The sequence below is a fragment of the Mustela erminea genome, chromosome 1 (assembly GCF_009829155.1).
Source record: "Mustela erminea isolate mMusErm1 chromosome 1, mMusErm1.Pri, whole genome shotgun sequence".
In the NCBI taxonomy this organism is placed as follows: Eukaryota; Metazoa; Chordata; class Mammalia; order Carnivora; family Mustelidae; genus Mustela; species Mustela erminea.
The window spans coordinates 72,957,829-72,980,458 of NC_045614.1; the positions used below are offsets into that span (position 1 = coordinate 72,957,829).

The 22,630-nt window shown below is 46.4% G+C and overlaps 1 protein-coding gene across 2 annotated transcripts in view; it reads left to right on the plus strand.

Moving 5' to 3' along the window:
* Window positions 1–6,569: 6,569 nt before the first annotated feature.
* OSBPL10 (oxysterol binding protein like 10) overlaps window positions 6,570–22,630 on the plus strand; it is a 320,106-nt gene continuing 304,045 nt past the window's right edge. The window contains exon 1 of one of the 2 annotated variants that reach the window (XM_032320875.1): window positions 6,570–7,028. In XM_032320875.1, the coding sequence (XP_032176766.1) occupies window positions 6,748–7,028 (281 nt within the window). In that variant the 5' untranslated portion in view covers window positions 6,570–6,747. The remainder of the gene's footprint in view (window positions 7,029–22,630) is intronic. The other variant, XM_032320787.1, reaches the window with a different exon arrangement.

The window sequence follows — 22,630 nt, forward strand, 5'->3', positions numbered from 1 at the left end:
GGAGCCCGATGCGGGAATTGCACCCCGGACTCCAGGATCATGACCTGAACCAAAGGCAGTTGCTCAACCAACTGAGCCACCCAGGCATCCCATTGGCTAGTACCTTGATGAGAATTTTTGAGAGACAGAATCTTAAACAGGTCTATGCCCAACATGAGCCTGACACAGGACTCTGTCTCAGGACCCTGAAATCATGACTTGAGCTGAAATCCAGTCAAATGTTTTACTGACTGAGCTACCCAGTTACTCCAATAAGCATCTATTTTAATAAATTTAATCATCAAAACAAGAACATAATTTCCATTTTGGAAAATGTTTTAATATAACGTATATAGCATATACAAAAGGTAAATAAAATATACATCCATGTTAATCATATATATTATATAAAGTTTAATATTTAAAATGTTAATATTTGTTATATATTAATATATGTAATATACATATTAGTATAATCTTTAGTGTAATATATACAGCTATACTACAAAGTTGCATATGACCCCATTTAATTTCCCTGGATGTAACCTTTGGTGTGTTCCTGATGGCGCTGCTTGTTCATAGGTTGATGGACTGTCCACACCCTACTTGCAGTGTTTCCTTCCTCCCACTGGATGGTAAAGTTGCACCTACATATCACAGCAACAGTCAGCAGACTATCTTTGCAAGAACATTGGACTTTGAGTCAGGAGACCTTGGTTCAGGTTCAGTATTAGCTCTTCCTTTTTGAGTGTGTTTCTTCCTCAGTAAAACTGGGCTTCATTCACCAAACAATAAACATTTATGGAGTATTACTGCATGCCAGCCCTGTGGCTAAGTGCCAGGGGCCCCAGCTCTTGCCCTGCTTTCCTCAAAGTGGTGATGGAAGAATCAGTCCCAAAATGAACATAAATAAAACAGGAATGGAATTCCAGGTGCCAAGCTGTGCTGCTAGTGGTTTTATTAAGTAAAGAGATGAGACTGGATCTATCATGAAGTAAGTGGTATATAGTAGTGGCTGAGAACTCAGGCCCAGTAGCCAAATTGCCGGAGATCACATCCTACCTCCATCAGGATTTGGAGGATATTGCTTAACATGTCCTTGAACCAGTTTTTCTCCATCTATAAAAATAGGAACAAGAATTATACATAGCTCTGTGGTTGTTGTAAGGATTAAATACATCACTGTTTTATTTATTTTTTAAAAGATTTATTTATTTTAAGGACGCCTGGGTGGCTCAGTTGGTTAAGCAGCTGCCTTTGGCTCAGGTCATGATCCCAGTATCCTGGGATCGAGTCCCACATCAGGCTCCTTGCTCGGCAGAGAGCCTGCTTCTCCCTCTGCCTCTGCCTGCCATTCTGTCTGCCTGTGCTCGCTCTCTCTCCCTCTCTCTCTCTCTGACAAATAACTAAAATCTTAAAAAAAAAAAAGATTTATTTATTTTAGAGAGAGAAAGAAAGAGAGCATGCGGGCATGAGCAGGGGGAGGAGCGGAGGAAGAGGGAGAGAGAATCTTCAAGCAGATGCTGAGCGTGGAGCCTGACAAGGAGTTCCATCCCAGGCCCCTGGGACCATGACCTGAGCCCAAATCCAGAGTTGCCTGCTTAACCTACTAGTCACTTGGGCACCCCATTTGATATTTTAAAAGCACTTGGAACAGTGCTTGCCTGACACATAGTAAGTGCTCAATAAATATTAGCTATTATTTTTATTATCTGGAATGGAGAGGAACCTGGGTGGCTCAGTTGGTTAAGCATTTTCCTTTGGCTCAGGTTATGATCACAAGGTCCTGGATTGAGCCCCATGTCCTGGGAGTGGGGGGGTCCGGTTCAGTGGGGGGTGGGGTGCTCCATGCTCAGCAGGGAGTCTGCTTCTCCCTTTCATTGCCCCACCCCTCGCTCACGCTCTCTCTCCCTCTCTCAAATAAATAAATAAATAAAATCTTTAAAAAAATATTACCTGGGATGGAGAACACATCAGACTAGCTTTTTTTTTTTTTTTTTTTAAAGATTTGTTTATTTTACAGAGGGAAAGTGTGCGTGCGAGTGCGGGGAGGGGCAGAGGGAGAGAATCTTCAAGCAGACTTAACTGACTGAGCCACCCAGCTGCCCCTGCACCAGTGGTTTCTAATACAAATGTGACCAAGCTGATGTAGGAGGGGGATCAGGTTGTGACAGTTTTCTCTCTACTGGTGACTTCCTTCATGTCATCTGGCCAACTAGATCCATGTCCACCTACTCCCTCCCTAGTCTGCAAACATCCTCCCAAGGCTTTATGTGCCATTGGCAAGAATGATATTCCCAGGCAGAGGATGGAGCTTCTGAAGGTAGTACTGGAACTCCAGACCAGCTCTCCAGATCCGTATGGAGAAGATGAGGGGGCAGTCAGCTCCTTACTAGGGGCTGCTGATTCTGCCTGTTATTTAATTTATTTTATTTTATTTTTAAAAAGATTTTATTTATTTATTTGACAGAGAGAGACACAGCAAAAGAGGGAACACAAGCGGAGGGAGTGGGAGAGGGAGAAGCAGGTTTCCTGCCTAGCAGAGAGCCTGATGTGGGGCTCAATCCCAGGACCCTGGGATCATGACCCGAGCCAAAGTCAGACGCTTAAAGACTGAGACACCTAGGCACCCCTCTGCTCCTTATTTTAAAAGGTGTGGTTTGGGGCGCCTGGGTGGCTCAGTGGGTTAAAGCCTCTGCCTTCGGCTCAGGTCATGATCTCAGGGTCCTGGGATTGATTCCCGCATCGGGCTCTCTGCTCAGCGGGAAGCCTGCTTCTACCTCTCTCTCTGCTTGCCTCTCTGCCTACTTGTGATCTCTATCTGTCAAATGAATAAATAAAATCTTTGGAAAAAAAAAAAAAGGTGTGGTTTGTTTGTCTGACTGCACCAATCATGTACAGCTTCTAAAATAGCTGTTAGATTTCCAGTCATTCCATCTGTATCTTTATTTATTTTTTAATGATTTATGCAATCTGGGTAAATTGAAAAGCCCTTATATTGGGCCCTTATACATATTTTGCAAATTTTTAAAATCATATATATGCCAAGGTGTTTTTTTTTTTTTTGGCCAATTTATTATGTCTTTTATTCTCAAATTGTTTTTCTAACATGAAGACTTTCCAAAGAGAATTTTGCAAGTCTCTTTTGCAAGTCTCTTGCTACACTAGGGTGGGTCAGGAAAGCTTTCTGTAAGAAGTGACTTTTAATTCAAAACTCCATGAGTGAGAAGCCCAAACCATGCCAGGAGAGCAGGGAAGAGGCCTGCTGGGGGACAGCACCTGCCTCATCTCTTTCTTTCTATCTTCTTTAATTTTAATTATTAACTTAGAGAGAGAGGGAGAGAGAGCACACAAGCTGTGGGGAGTGGGAGAGGGAGAAGCAGATTCCTTGCTGACTAGGGAGCTCGATGTGGGGCTCCATCCCAGGACCCTGAAATCGTGGCCTGAGCTGAAGGCAGCCGCCCTACCAACTGAACCACCCAAGCGTCCCTGCCTCATCTCCCCCATGGTACTACCACTTCTGCCAAGTTTGCTCCACTTAGTTCTTGCTACTGACTTCCCTCCTTGGCCATGTGTGATCCCACAACTTTGACTTGTTGGCCCATCCTGCCCTCTATGGTCTGAATGTTTGTTTCTCACTTATTCAGATGTTGAAATCCTTACACCCTGCGTGATGGTTTAGGAGGTGGGGCTGTTAGGAGAAGCCCAAGCCTGGAATTCGGAGCCCTCATAACTGGGCTTATGCTCTTATAAAAGTGACCTCCCTCCCCCATCAGAAGAGTTCCCTAGCCCCTTCCTCCACAATAAATCCAGGCCCTGTGGAGTTCTCAGCAGGATCTGACTATGCCTGCACCTTGATCTCGGACTTCCAGCTTCCAGATCTGTGAGAAATACATTTGTTGTTGATACACCACCTGGCCATGATCTTCTGCTATAGCAGTCCTGAGCAGACTAACACATTAGCCTTTACTATCCCTTTCAGCATAGCCCTCCCCCAGCTCATCCCGTCACAGGTCAGCTGGGTAGGAGGGAGTTAATAGTGGTAGAGAGTTGTTGATATGAAATAAAATGATGGCACTTCTCCCCTTTGAACGGGAACTTAGGGTGCAGACTCCCATGAAAAGGGGTGTTATTCTGGCATATCGTGACTGATATTCATAGTCCTGTATGTGTCCAGCTTCTTAGTGTTCGTATCAGTTAAGGACTTCATGGACAGTCATGGACTGGTCTGTGTAACAGGTGGCTTAGGAGAAGTGTGCTGTGGTAAAAATGCTTCCTAAAATCTCAGTGGTGGGACGACTGGGTAGAGCATCGCACTCTTGATTTCAGCTCAGGTCGTGATCTCAGGGTCGTGAGACTGAGCCCCTTGGGCTCCACACTCAACTTGAAGTCTGCTTGAGATTCTCTCTCTCCCTCTTCCTCTGCCCCTCCCCTTGCTTGAGTGCACATGCTCTCTCTCTTTAAAATAAATTTTTAAAAATCTTAAAAGAAAATCTCAGGGCATCTGGGTGGCTCAGTTGGTTAAGTATCTGCCTTTGGCTCAGGTTGTGGTCTCACCGTCCTGGGATTGAGTCCTACCTCAAGCTCCCTTGAGGAGTCTGCTGCTCCCTCTCCCTCTGATCCCTCTCCCTCCAACCCCACCCCCCAACTTGGGCTTTCTGCTCTCTCTCTCAAATAAGTAAAATCTGTAAAAAAATAAAATTTCTGTGGTTTAATAACAGACATTTTATGCATATGACATGGCCAATGCTAACTGGCTTTGGCTCTGCCGAATTCCACAGGTCTTCTCCATCCGGGACCCAGACTGGAGGGGATCCTTTATCTGGGACATGCGGATCGCCTGGAAGAAGGAAAAGAGAAAGATGGTTGAACCACATGATGGCTCTTAAAGCTTATGCTTAGAAGTGGTGTATATTACATCTGTTTCTATTCCACTGGCCAAAGCAGCTCCATGGCCAAGCCTGAGGTCAATCAGGAGCGAGGATACTCCCACAGGGAGAGGTGGTAAATATCTTGAACAAATAAATAGTCTCACATAGTCCCTCACAACCAGTAGTACCATTTGGTCTCATTTTGTGGGTGAGAAAAGGAAGCCTAAAAGAGGTAACTCCATGGAGGTCATAGATTCCAACTCAGCTCCATCTGGCTTTACAGTCAGTCTTTCCTACCAAGGAATCACTTTGGGGGATTTTTTCTCCTTTTACACTGTATAGGCACCTGGAATTGTAATTTATTCAGGTCATAACCACTTCTAATCAGCCCCAGGAACTTCTCCATGAAAACTTGTAGAGGTAAACCACCTTAGAAAGGTTTCTGGAAGGATATGAAGCTTCTATAGAAAGAGGTGGGGCTTGAGGGATTGCATCTAGGAGAGCTGACTCTATTCCATTTAGTAATTTTTTTTTAAACTGTTGAATTATTTATCTGCTTTATGGGTTTGTGGATCCTTTAGGCAGGGATTACCTATCAATCTATCACTGTGTGTGTGTGTGGTGTCTGAGCTCCTCAAAGCTATTTTTCTAGGTAATTTTAGAAACTTCCAGATTGCATTGGATATTTATACTCACAAAAATTATTAGTGGTAGAGAGAACGCAACTCATCATCTTTTACCAAAGAGCAACAATTTTAGATTTAGAGACCTAGTTGCAGCAGCTCGGCGTGTGTTGGGGTGGGGGGTGCAGGAAAGAAGTTACAGCCAGCAGATAACACATCGCTATGATTGTAAATCTGTTGCGTTCCTTTACCTTTAGCGCACTCTAACCCGTTTTAGGGTCCCTGGTTCCCAGGGTTAGGTGTTTATGGTAACACGGCTCCCTAGGTTTGACTTGCCAGATTTATGGGTCCGTCAGGGTGGGGATTAAGGTGAGGCGAGTGAGGCATCCAGAGCACTCAGCGTAAGGAGGCACTGGCAGGAACCTAAGTTCTCTGGCCCCACTTCAGTCAGGGCCCTGGTATCCATGATGCATTTACCATAACTCTGCAGCGTGAAAAAGCTGGGCGCTGAGCTCACCTGCAAGAAAGAAATTTCGACCTGCCCTCCCTCCCCTACCCGACAGGCAGGAGAACCTGGAGGACGTTGCCGCCCTGTGACTTTACTCGGCCTGTGAGGCTCACTGCCAGGTTACCGTGTACGTGTATCTGGCCCAGGCTCGGTGCGGAAGGCAGACAGAAGGACTGTGCGTGTGTGCCTGTGTCAGGCCGGGCGGGTCCATATCCGGGTGGACCGGGTGGGTGGGGCCGCCCCTCCCTCCAGGTCCCGAGGTGGGTTGGGGGTGGGGAGGAACGCGCGGAGATTCCCTGTCGCCCCTTCGGATCCGAGAGGGGGCGGCAGAAGGAACGCGAGGGTGACAGGGCGTGCCCACCCTGCGGCTGGGGGCCCGGCAGCGCCCCCGGCCCCCGGGACCGAACGGCCGCGGGGACTCGAAAGAAGAGGAAGAGGAACCCGAGGAGGGCTCGCCGAACCGGCCACCCGCTCCGAACTTGCCGGGGAAACTAGTGCGGAGGGAGGGGCCGGGGCCGGGGCCGCGGCGGGAGGAGGGGCGGCCGCAGCTGCATCCAGCCCCGTTGGCTTCCTTCCCAGCTCTCCTTCGCCTCCTCCTCTTCCTCCTGTATGAGTCAGGCATTTCCCGGGGATTTGGAGCAGCCACGCGCGGCCCGGGCGCCGGGAGCTGTAGCAGCAGCCGCCGCCGCCGCCGCCGCCGCGCCAGGAGCTCCAGCGCCGGGGCCGCCACCGCGGCGGGCACCCGCGTTCCCGGCGCGCACGGACCATGGAGAGGGCGGCCCAAGGCGCAGACGGCGGCGGGGGCAGCAACAGCAGCAGCCGCAGCAGCAGCCGCGCCACCTCGGCGGGCTCCTCGCCCTCCTGCTCCCTGGCCGGCCGGGGGGTCTCCAGCCGATCGGCGGTAGCGGGGTTCGGCGGCGGGGGCAGCCGGAGCAGCCCGGGCTCGGTGGCCGCTAGTCCGTCCGGAGGAGGTGGCCGCAGGAGGGAGCCGGCGCTCGAGGGCGTGCTCAGCAAATACACCAACCTCCTCCAGGGCTGGCAGAACAGGTAACGCGCCCGCCGCCCGCGCCACCGCGCGCCCCTCCCCGCGCGCCGCTCTCCCTGTCTGTGTGTGTGTGCGTGCGCGACTGTGCCACCGACCGAGCGGGAGCCTCCTCGGCGGGGGCTCTTCCTGCGCCCCGGCTCCTTTCCAGGTGCGGCGCCCGGCGTGGGGAGTGCTGTGACCCCACCCCAGCACCGCAGTGGGGGGAAGGGGGGGCGAGAGCCCCGGTTTTCTTCTGCACCGGCACCTGCGGGGACTGGAGTGGCGGGAGGAGCCCGCTAGTCCCAGGGCCCTGCCTGCTAGCGGTTTCCCCGCACTCCTGAAGAATGGCTGAGGAAGGGAGGCGGGGGTGGGGGGTGGGGGGGTGTCGTGCTTTGTGCTTGACTGTAAAAGCTTTAATACAGCTGGTCCCATGAGAACAATACTCTCTGTAATATAGTTCCTTTACAACTTTAGTGTTTAAAAACACCACCACCACCGACAAAACCTTCCACTTATTCGGCGCTTTCCAGAGCGCGTGCTACCTCCTGCCCCGTCAGAGACCTCCAATCTCTGCAACAGAAGTTTAGTTTAGTTTTTTAAATTTAAACAACCTCTCCCCTTTGGAAATGGACAGTTTGCTATTTAAATTGTTATTTCCCCCCGCTTTAGGTGCCCTTTGAAGTTCTTTGCTCACTCACTCACCCTCACAGTTGGGAAACCTAGTTATGACCAGGCGGAAGGATGGGGATGTCTAGGGAAGGGGCTCCCAGCGCACTTGTATTGGTGAAAATATGTGGGGCTCAATAGAGAGGATAGTGAGGAAGACTTGGATGGAGCAGATGTGGTGCTGCCACTTACAATTCTTTCCTCCTTCCTTTCTTTCTTTTTTCTTTCTTCCTTTTTTAAAAATACTTTGTTTTTCAAAAACAAGCCAGAGGGAGATACAAACGTCCATGCAAGAGGAATGGGGATTTTTGGAGAGTTTGTTGATTAGATCTTTTGTTCTGCTCTTAATAGCCCTTGGATCTTAGGACTTGGGGTTCTTAAAAGGATGCTTGTGGAGTTTGAACCTCACCCTGGAGACTCTTGCTTCTCTCTGCTGATTAGACTAGATTCCTTGGTGCTCTCTCCCTGCAGATGGATTGGAAACGTTCAGATTGCTTCCAGCTGAAACTTTGATCAGGCAGGTATTTACAGGAAACTCAACTAGGAGGAAGATGACTCCCTAAGTATGGACACTGAGTTGTTTCTGTATAGATACTAGAGACAGAGAACTTTCTGAGTCACCTGGGTTTCCTCGGAGATCTGCTACTATGTCAGTGGAAGTTGCACTGTAACTTTTGAATCCTTTTATTTCTCAAAATAGACCTGCTGTGTGCTGTTGCCTCTCCTTTTCCTCTTTCAGTTTTTGAAAGCTGAAAAAGAACAGGTAGAGTGTGTAGGATGAGGGAGACATGAGATGACTAAATCTGATTTCAGTTCTTGGTAATCGTGCTGTATTGGTGACAGCGTCTGTTTTGTGTGTTGGGCAGTCACTTTAAGTGCTCTTGCTCTCTCTCTCTCTTTTTTACAAGTAGCTTATGAGGCCAACAGAGATTTTACCCTGGATTACAGTTGTTTCACTTGGGGACGTATTTTACCTGCAATGCATATTAAAGGATTTGCTCTTTGCTGTGGATTTAGGAGGAATTGGAGTCACTCATGCTTTTGTATAATTTTAAATCCACTGGGGTATTTAGGTTATGCCGATCAGGAAGAGGCAAAACTGATGATAATAATAGTAGGAATAATAATAGCGATGTGATTGCAGGCTGTGTAGGTGAAATGCGCCGCATACACTGGTGAGGTCTTATCTTTGTTGAGTTTGTTTACTGTGGTCTATAGCTGCCAGTGTTTCTTCTTAACCTCAGTACACTCATGATTTTCTCAGTAACCACTGACTCCCAGAGCATTGTCTCTTTCTAATGGTTAATGTCTCAGTGGCCAGGTCTCTGTTCCCCACATCCGCGTTCTCTGAACTGTGGCCGAGGGTCCATTAGTGGTCTGGAGAGGATTTGTGATGATTCAGTGATTGCACATTTTTTTCCTTCTCAAGGAGAGGTCTGGAACAGTGAAAAGGAAAAGAGAAGAAGAGAAAGAATACATTCACTTGTTCATGAGTTTGTTTATTCAGAGACTAAATTTATCGAGGACCTACTATGTGCTAGGCACTGTTCTAAGGGCTGGAGCTCTTCCACTTGATTTTAGCCAAAAGGCCAAGAAGTGCTGAGCTGGAGCTATTCCAGTGTGCAGAATGGACAGGCGTCTTCCTTTGAAGTAGTGCAGGGCATGCAGAATTAAGAGGAAGGAGTCCAGAGCTCCCTAGTCTAGGGGAATGCCTTGGTATAAACAGCGGGGTGACTCGACGCAAATTACCTTTGCTTTTGGACCTCATGGTATATTCTTTTGGCAGTACTTTTTAAGTTGCCTACAGTTCACCACAAATCTCCAGCCACGAAGTTCTTAGCTAGCATGTGTTTCCAGACTGCGCCCTTCACCAGTTTCCAGAATGTGGTACCTATCAGCCGAGAGCAGTTTTTACTCAAGTGTCCTCTTGCAGGACCTCACGTTGCTACAGAGTGTATATTCTAACACTCAGTGTCATTTTCTGCCACCATTCACTGGTAGCGCGCTTGGCCCTGTAGCCACTCCCCCAGGAAGGCAGTTTGGGGCGGAGCATAAACAAGGTGATGGATAGAGAGGCTCCAGGAGAGAAGGCTGCATGCGGTGGGACACGCTCAAGTCAGAGAGTACATCCAGAGCACTTGGGCTCACACCCATGGGCTGAGGGAGTGCGAAATAGATCAGAGCATGGTGAAAAGGCACACTGAGAAGACTCTATAATCATTACAGCTAAGGGAAAATATTTCCGGTATCACAGTAAGGTGTAGTTCTATAAGATGGTGTTAAAGAGGGAATGCATCCAAACAGATGAACAAAACAACTGCAGAAGTGGCAGGTGCTATGAAGATGAAAAAAATACAGTTGGCCTTGAACAACCAAGGGGTTAAGGGGACCGAACCCTGTACAGTCGAATATCCTATATAACTTTCAACTTCCCCAGAACTTAACTACTGATAGCTTACTGTCAGCCGAAAGCCATACCAATATCATAAACAGTTGATGAACACATGTTTTGACTGTTATGTGTCTTATATATTACAATAAAGTAAGCTAGGGAAAAGAAAATGTTATTAAGGAAATTATAAGGAAGAGAAAATATACTTACGGCACAGCTGTATTTATGTAAAAAAAAAAAAAAAATCTGTGTATTCCTGGACCTGCACAGTTCAAACCCCTGTTGTTCAAGGGTCAACTGTATTTAAAAAATGATGAGAAATAAGTATTTGTGGAAATGATTTGTGTGGATCTAGTGTCTTTACTGCTACTCATGTTTTAATCTAGAGAACTATCTGTTCACTCCTGTTTTGGTTTTCATAGGGAGTGAAGCAGAGGGAGAATGAACCCCAAGAGCTAGGAGAGGCAGGCCAGTGCCAGGTCACATGGCGCCCTGTAGGCCAGGGGAAGAATTCGAGGCTGTGTTCTGGTGGTCCAGAAGGATTTTAGGCGGAGAGATGACACATTTGGATTTGTGATTTAAAAAGTTCACTCCAGGGGTGTTTGGGTGGCTCAGTCAGTTAGGCATCTGCCTTCGGCTCAGGCTCAGATTGTGATCCCAGGGTCTTGGGATGGAGGCTCGCGTCCAGCTCCCTGCTCACAGGGAGACTGCTTCTCCCTCTCCCTCTGCCTGCTGCTCCCCTCTGCTTGTGCTCTGTCTCTCCATCAAATAAATGAATAAATCTTAAAAAAAAAAGTTCTCTCTGGGTACTATGTGGAGATGAGGTTTTCAAAGGGTCAGTCAGATAGGGAAGCAAGAGACCACTGACGAGCTCCTCGCGGGGGTCTAAACAGAGGATACCAGTGGCTTGCCCTTGGGGGACAGGGGAAGTGGAGGAACAGTACATTTTTGGGGTAGGGAGGCTAGAAATTGCTGATGGGTTGGATGAGGAGGTGAGAGAGAGAGGGGAGCCAGGGAGAACTTTTGAGTTTGGAGCTCTGAGAGACTTGGGATGTGGAGGTGTTCTTTATAGAGATGAGGGTCACAGGGGAGGATAGGGGACAACCAGGAGTTCCCTTTGGGCTGTGTTCAGTTTGAGATGTCTACACCTAGTGAGAAATTGGCTATATGAACTCTAATTTGCCCTAAGGCTAATTTTAGTCTCACCCAAGAGAACTATTTTGGGTTTGCTCATAACAATAGGTGTTTGAGAAAGTAATTTCTAATTGGATCTAAAAGGTGGTATTTAAATACTTGAGGGTCCTTATTGCCATTCAGTTTGTATTATCTAGAGAAAAGAAGATATTACAAATATGAAACCCACCTCCTGTGTGTGAGTGTGTGTGTGTGTGTGTGTGAGAGAGAGAGAGATTAGTGGGGTTGTAAGAACTCTAAAGTATTAAAAGGCAAGGGGTGCCCTGGCTGACTCAGTCAGGTAAGCATCTGAGTCTCGATTTCAGCTCAGATCATGATCTCAGGGTCGTGAGATCGAACCCATTTGCTCAGCAAGGAGCCTGCTCGAGACTCTGCACCCCTCCCGCCTCACATGTGCACCCTCTCTCTCTCAAATACATAAATAAATCTTTAAAAAAATATTAAAAGGCAAGTCTTGAATAGAATAAGTAAGGTAGTATGAGCAAAATAACACCTCAGGCCAGCAGTAGACATTTATTTAGAACGTTAGGGGAGTGTGGACCCTGGGGCCAAACCCTGACGTCAGTATTTAGCACACGTGTCACCTTAGGCCAGTTCCTTAATTGCTCTGGTCTTCTGTTTTCTCATCTCTTAAATGGAGAAAAGTTGTTACTCTTCTCATTAGTTCAGTGTGAAGATTACGTGAGGATACTGGTCTGTCAGTGGCTGAGAACAGTACATAGCAAGATCTGGAGAACTGGAGGCTGATATTGGATCTTCAGTTGTCCCTCTTAAATGGATCCTTTCTGGTCCATAAAGTTCTTGGTTTATTTTCTGAATGCTGTGGTTACCCTGGGACTCCATTAGCATAATTATCCCAGAGTTCTTTGGCGAGCATATGAGGATTTGGTTTTGAAGGCATCATTTTAAAACGTGGAACCCAGCAAACATTTGCATCACTACGGCAAGTGGCTTACTCCCCTCCCCCAGCCTCAGATCCCTGTCTCCCTTCCCTGCTCTATTTTTCTCCATCATCACCACCGTCTGACACGCTCCATATTTTATTCTGGTCTCTGCATGGGATGTAAGCTCCCTGAGGACAGACAATAATTTGCTTTATTCACTGCTGTATCCCCAGTGTCTACAACAGAGTCTGGCATGTAGTAAGGGTTCAGTAGGTACTATCGAATAACTAAGAGACTGAATGAATGACAGAGAAGAAGTTAAACCAGAGTTTACTTGTGTTTCAGCCAGTGTTAGCTACTGTTGTTGTAATTCTTGGTTCTCTGCCTGCTTTTATGGCCTTGTGGACTCCCAGAGTTCATAGGTCTTCTCATTTGCTCTGCTGTCTGCAAACTTTGGGTTTTATCTTCCGGGTCAGCAAGTCTGACTTACCTTGTGACACGCCCACCTTGACTTAGGGCCCACTACTGTTCACCTAGTGTGGGCCTTTAGTGACCAAATACCCAGGGCTTGGTTTTGACCCGATCTGCATTAATGACATGCTTTGAGAATGCAGTGTTTAGCCTCTGGTCACGATTTTCCAGGGTTTTGGGGCTACTTGGCTCATTTAGAAAAGTTGAGGGGGCATAGATTAACTTTTAAAACCACTCTGAATTAAAATAAATGCTTTTTGAGTACTCTGCAAATTTTAGAGGCAGTTGGTGATACCAGAGTTGAAAAATCGCGGTTCTGGGTTTTATGTTCTTGCCCACATGTACTTAGAAAGTATTCACACATCTTGCTGTCTGGATTTCCAGATTGCTGTGAGCCTGTGTACTCAAATCCTTTAGGGACGCTGGATTACTTCACGGACAGTGATAATAAAGGGGTGGTTGCCTAGGTTACACGAGAGCATATAATGTGATTTATTCACTTATAGTTTACAATATTTATTGAGGATTTGCCTGAGTTAACCCCTCCCTATGGGATGCGCTCTTCCTCTCCCTTTTGAAAATTGTGTGTATCTGAGGAGATATACGCCAAATGGTGACCATGGTGGTGGGTAATGGGTGATACTATTTCTCCTTTTCTTCCCCATTATTATTTTTTTTCCCTGAGGTGAACTTGTATCCATTCTGCAGTATGAAAATTACAGAGGGGGAAAAATTTTCACCTATCTCTGAGTGACTAGTTTTTGAGAGTAAGGTTGAAGTTTAACATACATTCAGAAGAGTACACAACTTCTAAGTGTACAGAGTTCCATAGGTTTTTGTAAATGGGACATACCCAGATCAAGAACCAGCAGCCAGCCCCTTCCCGCCTCCCTTCCAGTCATTTCCCCCACTGGGCCTCCACTGTTGACTTGCAGCACCTTGCATGAGCTAGGCCTCTTGACTTTCTTATCGTACGGCATTGTGATCTTTTGTGCCAGGCACCTCACTCTTAACATGCTTGTAAGCCCCACCATGTTGCTGTGTATAACTGTAGTCTGCGTCCACTGCCGTTTGGAATTTCACCGTGTGGATATACTAAACGCACTGACATTGACCACAGATTGACCTCTTCCTGGGTTTTCCTTGCAAATAACACTGCTGTGTGGTTTGGAGAACATATGTATGCATTTCTCTGAGTGTATACCTAGGAGTGAGATCTTGTGTGACAGTGTTTGCAAGTGTCCAGCTTCTTAGAGGCTGCCAGAGGGTTTTACAAAGTGGTTGTGTCTGTTAACATTCCCACCAGAAGTGTATGAGGGTTCCAGGGGCTCCTCATCCTCAACCACACTTAATAGTGTCTCTTCTTGTTTTAGCCAGTCTGTTGGGTGGGTGGTGGCATCTGATTATGGTTTTAATTCCTTGACGACTAATGAAGTTTAACATCTTTTTGTGTGCCTTCTGGCCATTTGGATTTCACATTTCATGAGGTGCTGTGTAAATCCTTGACCATTTGTATACTGGGGTGTCTGCCTTTTTCATATTGACTTGGAAAAGTTCTTTATATATTCCAGATATGAGTTTGTTGATGGGTATATGTACACGGGCAAGTGGGTACCACATAGAGAGAGCAGATATCTTCACTTGTGGTTTGTTTTGTCATCTCTTTGCCATGTTTGTCTTGATAAACACAAATTTTAAATTTTAATATAGTCACATTAAAAATTTTTTTCCTGGGGTGCCTGGGTGGCTCAGTCGGTTAAGCATCTGCCTTTGGCTCAGGTCATGATCCCAGGGTCCTGGGATTGAGCCCCGCGTTGGGCTCCCTGCTCAGCGGGGAGCCTGCTTCCCTTCCCCCTCTGCTCCTCCTCTCTGCTCGAGTTCCCGCTTTCTCTCTCTATAATAAATAAATAAAATCTTAAAAAAATAAAATTTTTTTGCTTTATGATTAGTTCTTTTTGAGTCCTGTTTAGGAAATCTTTGCCTAATCCACAGTCTTGAGGCTGATCTCTGATGTATTCTTTCAAGGGAAAAAAAAAAAAACCAACCCTTTTATTAATTTGAATATTTCTTAAAAGTTTGAATTGATATTGGAAGAGTGTGGACACCTGGCAGAAAGAATCCTGGACTTAAGGCTCCCAATCTGTATTAGTTTCATATGGCTGTTGTAACAAATAACAACAAATGTGGAGGCTCCCAACAACAGACATTTATTTTCTCACGGCTCTGGAGGCCAGAAGTCTGAAGTTAGTTCCACTGGGCCAAAATCAAGGTCTTGGCAGGCCCACGCTTTCACCAGATACTGTAAGGGACAATTAATTTCTTGCTTCCTCCAGCTTCTGGAGGCTGCCGGCATTCCTTGGCTCATAAGACCTCATTCCAGGTTCGGCCCCTGCCTCTGCGTTGCCCTCTCCTCTGTGTGTGTCAGGTCTCCCTCTTCCTCCCTCTTGGAAGGACTCCTGTGACTGCATTTAGGGCCCACCCAGATCATCCAGGATAATCTCCCCATTTAAAAATCCTTTCTTGAATCATGGGTGCCATAAGCACTATAACGGAACACTCGCAGTTTCCAGGGATTAGGACGTGGATGTCGTGGGGGTCAGGTTTGGCATGCACAGCCTCCACAGAGTCGTAATTCTGAGGAAGTTCTGAATCTCTCTTGTCTCCCTTCCCCATCCACCTTTCCCACCCTTCCCTGGTTGCCATGGTGACAGCCGTCTCTGTCCTGAAAGGGTTGCTGTCATGACTGAAGTTGGCTGGTCAGGAAGGGTTGGTGGATTCATTCATCTCTGTCTGCTGAACAGACCCTGTAGGCAAATGCAAGGTAGGCATTATTGTGAAGGAAACTCTTTCTAATGCCAGGGAGCAAACCCAATTGGCTTTCATGGGCAAATGAGACTTACTCTGGGCTTTCTGTAAATACCATTGAGTAATCACCTTGGAAGTAAGTATACAAGTAATAATCTGTGTCTTCCATTTTGTCATCGGAATGACTCATTAGACTGAGGACTTTTGTTTTTTAAAAGTATAATTAAATACAGTAAGAGACCCCGGGTCTCAGGTGTTCTGTTTGATGAATTTTGACAACTGTACCATGTAAGCGCTGCTTCAGAAAGTACAGAACATTCTCTGATCCACTCCCCCCCCGCCCCAGTTTCCCTGTGCTCCTTGCCAGTCAGTTCTCCTTCCCCTGCAATCTGTTTCTGATTTTTATTGCCATGAATTAGTTTGGTCCATTCTTGGGTTTCATATAGAGGGACCCATACAGGATATTCTTTTAGGAGTCTGGTTTATTTCGGTCAGCCTGATGTTCTGAGATTTCTCCATGATGCGTATCTATCAGTAGATTATAATTTTGTTGTTGTTGTCGTCGAGTAATCTGACATTCTGGGGTTATACCACAGTTTATCCTTTCTCTTGTTGGGGGGCATTTGGGCTGTTTCCCGTTTTTTACTATTACCAATGAAACTGTTGTATGTTGTAAGCCTTTGTGTGGACACGTGCTTTTATTTCTTGGGTGAATGTCCTAGAGAAGGGAATTGCAGGGTCATAGGATGGGGCATGGAGAAACTCCCAGAGTGTTCTCCAGAGAGGCTGAAGCATTTCCCACTCCACCAGCCCTGTCGGAACGAATGGGTTGCTCTGCATCCTAGCCAGCTTCTGAGAGGGCCACCTGTGGGAGAACAGGGTAATGAAGTGGTTAGACCTCCTTGCCATTCCAGCTTAGCCTCTTCTTTTTTTTGGCGAGGTGACCTTGGACAAGTCACTTAGCTCTTCTAGCCCTGGCTTGCTCATCTGTGCAAAGACCGTAACCTTGTAGTGCCTTTGTGGGGCTGTCACAGGCAGTCTAGTGGAGTGGGTAGTGCTCTGTCCGTCCTCGGTGAAAGTTTGTCTACTGGGAGTCCTATATTTTAGACCGATGGGTAATTTTATGGAACCATGGGGACGAGCTGGTTGTGGTTTTAGACCCCAACCTTAGCAAATAGGCAGGTTTTTCTAAGCCCTTTCTCCTTTGCACGGGGACCTAGGTGACAAATTATTTGATTTGTCTCCTGGATGACTGTGTTCCTTTCCTATGGAGCCTGGGATTCCTCAGAGCCTGCTCTAGTGGACAGTTGTTTGAAAACCCTGGGAAAAAGAAGAGATGCAGCCTTTGTGTCCCGAAAGGAGGTTTGAAGCGATTGCTCCGGAAATGTGGGAGGCTTTCTGCTGCTCTGCCTGGCTCCTGCCTGATGTGATTTGGGGCCAGGCCAAGACAGAATTAACAAGAAAACCATCCAGAATGTGATTTTTGATAACCCAGACTGGATCGAACATGGTCACAACCCAGAAAGAAAGTGCTTTATTTGTGCCTCGTGCAGTGACATCAATAATTACGATAAAATTAGGAAACATTATACACAGTCCTGTGGCAAGCCTATTCTCTGAAGGTCAAAGGAGGCATTTGAGCCATGAATAACCTTTTCATGTTGTGCTATAGTTTTCAGAGGGCTGTTTATGTTTTCATGTGGTTAGGTCCCTTCCTTTAAATATTTTGATGAAAATACAACAAGTCGAAGGGCGACCGGCATCAGTTTTCAATGACTCTTTTCTAGAATGTGTTGAGTGTTTATCTGCAAAGCCAGTTATGTGATCAGTGACCTGTGAGCAGTGGAGAACTGTGGGGTTAGGACTGCCTTGGAAGCAGTAGGATTTACGGTCTCCCACGTGTGGGGAGACCTGGGGTTCCATCTGAGCCACTTGTTCAGGGGAATCAAATGGGTTTGGTGATGGAGATAGAAGGCCCTCAAACCGTTCTGCAGTGGTCAGTCTGTCCGAGGCGTGGGGTGGGGGCACGCTGCTAACGACACAATGGAAACCTCTGCCACAGTTTTCCGGGGCGTCTTGGTTATGAAGTGGAATCTGGACGGACTCGGGAAACTTGCCAAGTCCTGAGTAGGCAGGCAGTATCAGCCCCCAGATGTACTCCTCTTCACTTGTAATTAGGCCTGCTGGAATGTTCACACCCCGCGTATTTGTGGGACACCTTTTGTGTGTGTGCCAAACGCCAGGTGAGACGCTGAGGACACAGGAACGAGAAACACAGGCCAGATTTTGAGGAGCCGACCGCCTAAAGCAGGGGTGGGCAAACTCTTCCTTTGAAGGCCGGGTAGTTAATATTTCAGGCTTCGTGGGCTCTCCAGTCTCCGTGGCAACTCTGCAATGCTCCCGTGGCAAACAAGTGGGTGCGTCTGTGTTCCAACAAAACTTTATTTACGAAAACAGGTGGTGGGCTGGATTTAGCCTGTGGGATGGAGTTTGACCATCCCTGCTCTAAAATGACACCCGGCCCCTTAATCAAGTAGTGGAGGACGGGTTCTGTGGTCCTGGGCCTGGGCTTGAGTCCTGCCTCGGCTCTTTCCTACCTGCTTGATTTTGGACAAGCTGTAACAACCTCTCCATGTGTGCCTCTGTTTCTTTACCTGTGAAATGGGAGTGATAGAGCATCCATGTCCTAGGGTCGTTGGGGTCGCTGAGAAGCTGTGTGTGAAGGGCTGAGGACAGCAACCGGCAAGCTGTGGGTAGCGTACAGCTGGGGACTCTCCCGTCAGGGAAACACCCGGCAGTGAGAACGCCAGCTCTGCCTGGGGATGGAGGGAAGGGGGCAGGAGAGCAAGACCCAGAATGTTGACGAGAGGGCTTCATCCCGCAGATGGGAGTCCAGGGAGGGCTTCCCTGGGAGGAGGCTTTCTGAGGATCAAGGTTTGGAAGCAGGACGGAGGAGAAGGTAGGTTTGTGTGGCTGCAGTGCGGGTTGTGGGGTGCGACCAGAGGTGAGGCTGTAGGAGGCTACTGCATGAAGGACCTCTTATGTGGCTGAGAGACCCCAGATCGTAAGCTGTCAGTGTTACTGGAAGGAGTACATTTGTGGGTCCAGGAAGCATCAGATTTTACATCTGTTATTAAGTCGAACCCTTCAGAGGAGATGGGGGTAATGCAGATCTGTCCATTCTCTCCTCCTCCTGTTTTCACAGAACAGCAGGGTCTAGCTAGATACACAGTTGTCCCCGAGAAAACTATATTTGCATCCTTCATTTCCCTCTCAGCTAGGGATGACCATGTGATTATATTCTAAACATAAGCAGAGTTCTCACAAACTAGTCTTCTGGAAGTGTCTTTGGACCATTCCTTTTTTTTTCCTTTGCTCTTGGAATATAGACATATGGCTGCAACTGGAATACAGACGTGGTGGCTGGAATTCCGGCAGCCATCTTGAGACTTGAGGTGACTGGGATGAAGGCCATCAGGACAGAAGAGACTTGGCCTCTGACAATTCTGTTGGTCAGAGCCACCTCACAAATCTTGGGCTGCCTGCCACTGGAATTTTCCATGATAGGGAGAATAAGCATTTTCTGAAAGCCACGATTCACAGCTAGATCTAACCTTAACTGATGCAGGTAGAATTTCTGTTCCCCAGATGAAGAAACGGAGGCATATATTGACTCACAGTCATTATGTGTTGCACAGTCAGAAAGTAAATTGTGTCACACAGTCAGTAAGTAAGTTGCGGAGCCACAATATGTCTGACTCCAAAGTGTGTTTTCTTTCTATCACTCCGGAAAGAACTTGGAGATCTCCAACCCCCTCATTTCATGGATGAGATCACGGAGGGCTTTGCCTTAGGGTAGACCTGTACCAGCTTATTTCGCCCGGAGATAATCATTATTGTGTTTTATCCCTCACTCTTGCTCTCCTGCTGTGGCCTTCCCGAAGAAGGGGCCTTGTGGTTTAATGAGTGGTTTTGTTTCCCTCCCACGGGCAGAATCTTTCTGTGAGCAGTTGATGTCTGGTGGTCCTTTTCAGGTCCAGGTCAGAAGCATCACTGCTTCAGGGCCGTGTTCACAGCCTTCACAATCCCTCATAGTAATGACTTTGCTTGCTCGTCCTGTCTTTTCTTCACCTGGGCTTTTAGGGCTGAGGGAGGGGGGCTCCTTGGCCCTTTGGCTTTTGTAAGAACTGGCAGACGAATGTTGATTTACACAGAAGCCTCCAGGTTCATTAAGCTGAGTGTGTGCACTTTGGCTGAAAGGGGTCACATGTCAGATTCTTGTGTATCTGAGTTCCACCGTATTACTAATACCTTAAAAATGGGCCTCCCGACCCTCTTGGCTAACTGCACAGCACGCAACTTTTCTGTGTGCATGTTCCAGCTGACTCATTCAGTGGATGGGTCCCTAACAAGTTGAAGCACTGTCCAGAGAGCTCTGTTGCACGTTTATTCTACAGCAGCTCACGTTTATGTTGCTCTTTGGACTAGCAAAATGCTTCGCGTTAATTTTTATGAGCCTGGCTGGTGTGCGCTGTTTGCTTTTTTATGAGAAGTCCGCCATTGCTACCTTGGCCCAAAGTGTGTTTTAACACTCTTGGAGTCACTTAGTTAATTCATAGATTCCCGTAACTGAAGTATTTCTGTCAAATGTCCATCTTCAAAATTCCTTTAGAGTCCGTGGAAATTCAGGAAGATAGTGTAAAAGAATGGCCCAAACGCCAGGGCTTCCTCACGCTTGAGTAAGAAAGATAGGCCATTTTTACAGGGTAGACTTAGAGATGCTTCAGAAAATCTTCATATTAAAGGAAGAGGACCCAACTTACGTCCATGAAATCAAGTTTAAGTCTGGATAGTGTTTTTGAACAAAAGCAAAGCGTGACCTCACTTGGAGGAGGCTAAGTTGTAGTTATTCGTGTCGTGGAATTGTTTGAATTTCTGTTTATCTAAACACTTGCTTCCTTTTCCTTTGTAGCATTGGAGCACTTACCGGTATTTTTAGTGTTTTTTTTTTTTGTTTGTTTGTTTCCGTCTTCATTTTTGCTTTGTTTTTGAGTTTGAAACTATAAATTCCCTTCATATCATACAAAACGTACATTTTGCAACTATTAAATAGAACTCGTGATCTGATATTTTCTTTTCCTACAAATGATAGTGTTATGACAACTGGAAAATTTGTATAAGGTCTGTAAGTAATAGTACTGTATCCTTGTAAATTATTTGATTTTAGTAGTTGTACACCGAAGTTTTTAGGGGTCAAGGGGCATTTGTTGGCAACTTACTCTCAAGAGACATATATATGGTGATAAAACAACTGTGGTAAGATGTTAATAGTTATTTAGCAGTAAGTAATTCTTTGTACTATTATGACTTTTCTTTTTTTTTGCATTTAATTAATTTTATTTTTAATTTTTTTAATAAACATATAATGTATTTTTATCCCCAGGGATACAAGTGTGTGAATCACCAGGTTTACACGCTTCACAGCACTCACCATAGCACATACCCTCCCCAATGTCCATAACCCCACCCCCCTCTCCCGAGCCCCCCCCCACAACCCTCAGTTTGTTTTGTGAGATTAAGAGTCACTTATGGTTTGTCTCCCTCCCCATCCCATCTTGTTTCATTTATTCTTTTCCTACCCCCCAAATTCCCCATGTTGCATCTCCTATTATGACATTTTTATTAACTTTGAAATTATATTAAAAAGTTAACAAAAATTCCTTCAGTCTATTTTAAAAAACAAGGCTATGGGGCATGAAGAATATACTTCCTGGACGAATGTAGCATGTATCTAATGATTAATAAAGCTGATGAATCCTTTCTTCTTTAAGGCTGGTCTCCTAAAGTGGCTGGTGGGGTATCCATTCTGGAACGCTTATTCCAGACCAGTTTAGAAGATGCTCCAGGTGTGGTAAATTAGACCATTCAGTATGATGAAATTGAATTTGTTGGTGGCTGTGAGCAGGTATCCATTAAACTACGTAAATCTGGCATGTTTGCAAGCTTACCAAAAGACCGTGAAACCAAAGGTGTGGGAGATCAGTGTTTTGATCCTTTCCCTGTTTAGTCATTTTAGCTAATCTCAATGTCAACCAGTTTTGTCATCTATAAACCGGATGGAGTGGGAAGCATATTGCTTGTTCCCCATTATTCCAATATTAGGAAAATGAGAACGAATTATCATTTATATGCATTTTTAAACCTACAACTTTTTAATGTAATTTTACTGTCTAGAATTATGGTGATACCTGTTTTAAAATTGCCTGTAAAATATTTGTTGAATAAAGAGGACACTGTCTTGGGAATTTTTGTGTGGTAATGGGCCAGTTTCTGAGAGCAGCCTCTGCCGTACCCTTGGTGGCCCTACGGCTGAAGACTTTGGGACTTGAAGTCAGTTCAAGTATTTCCTCGGGGTCAAGCCGGCAGACATTTGTAGTTGAACCATAGTCAGTGGCCTCTTGGAGTCTAAGGTTCAGGGGGTGGTCCCCTGGTGGAGGAGGTCTGCCTTGTCAGTGTTCTCAGCATCTTGGAGGCATTTTGCTCTCTCTTTCTAAAAAACCAGAGTTATCCTCTGTCACTTGTCTGTGCTCTGTGAGATCAGATGGGTGCTCTCCATGGAGCCCCAGCAGCATGAGCTTTCCCACTGACCAGGCTGGATGGTAGCAATATGCTTCCTGAGAGGCCCTGCAGATGGGCTGCTCAGAAAGGACCAGATTTCTTTTCTTGTTATATAGTCACAGCGGTGGCAAGAGCTTATAAACCTAACCCTGATAACCTTGTCATTCCCGCCTCTCTGAATTGCAATAAGAGAAAGCAAAGAGCAGAACAAGGAAAACTCACAGTTTCAGAGGGTCGGGAAGACGGCCGGCCATCTAATGTACCAAGTTGATGGGGTTTTATTCCCACTTCCATTCTTGGTCGGGCTAGCACTGCCATTCCCAGCCAGTGCCCGTCGAGACAGTACGCTAGGGACAGCAGAGGAATTTCTTCATTTGTAAGATGAGGCTACAGAGAGTACCTACCTTGTAGGTACGCCCGTGAGGGTTAAGTTAAACGAGTTAGTATGTGTGAAGGGCAAGGGCCAGTGTGTGGCTCATTTGTCATCCGTCACCTCACAGAGCATCTTATGTAGCCATAGAAGCACGGCTTACCTCTTCGTGATGTGTGTTGTTAAATGTGTTCTTCTCGCTTACTAAAAAAAAGATGTTTTTCC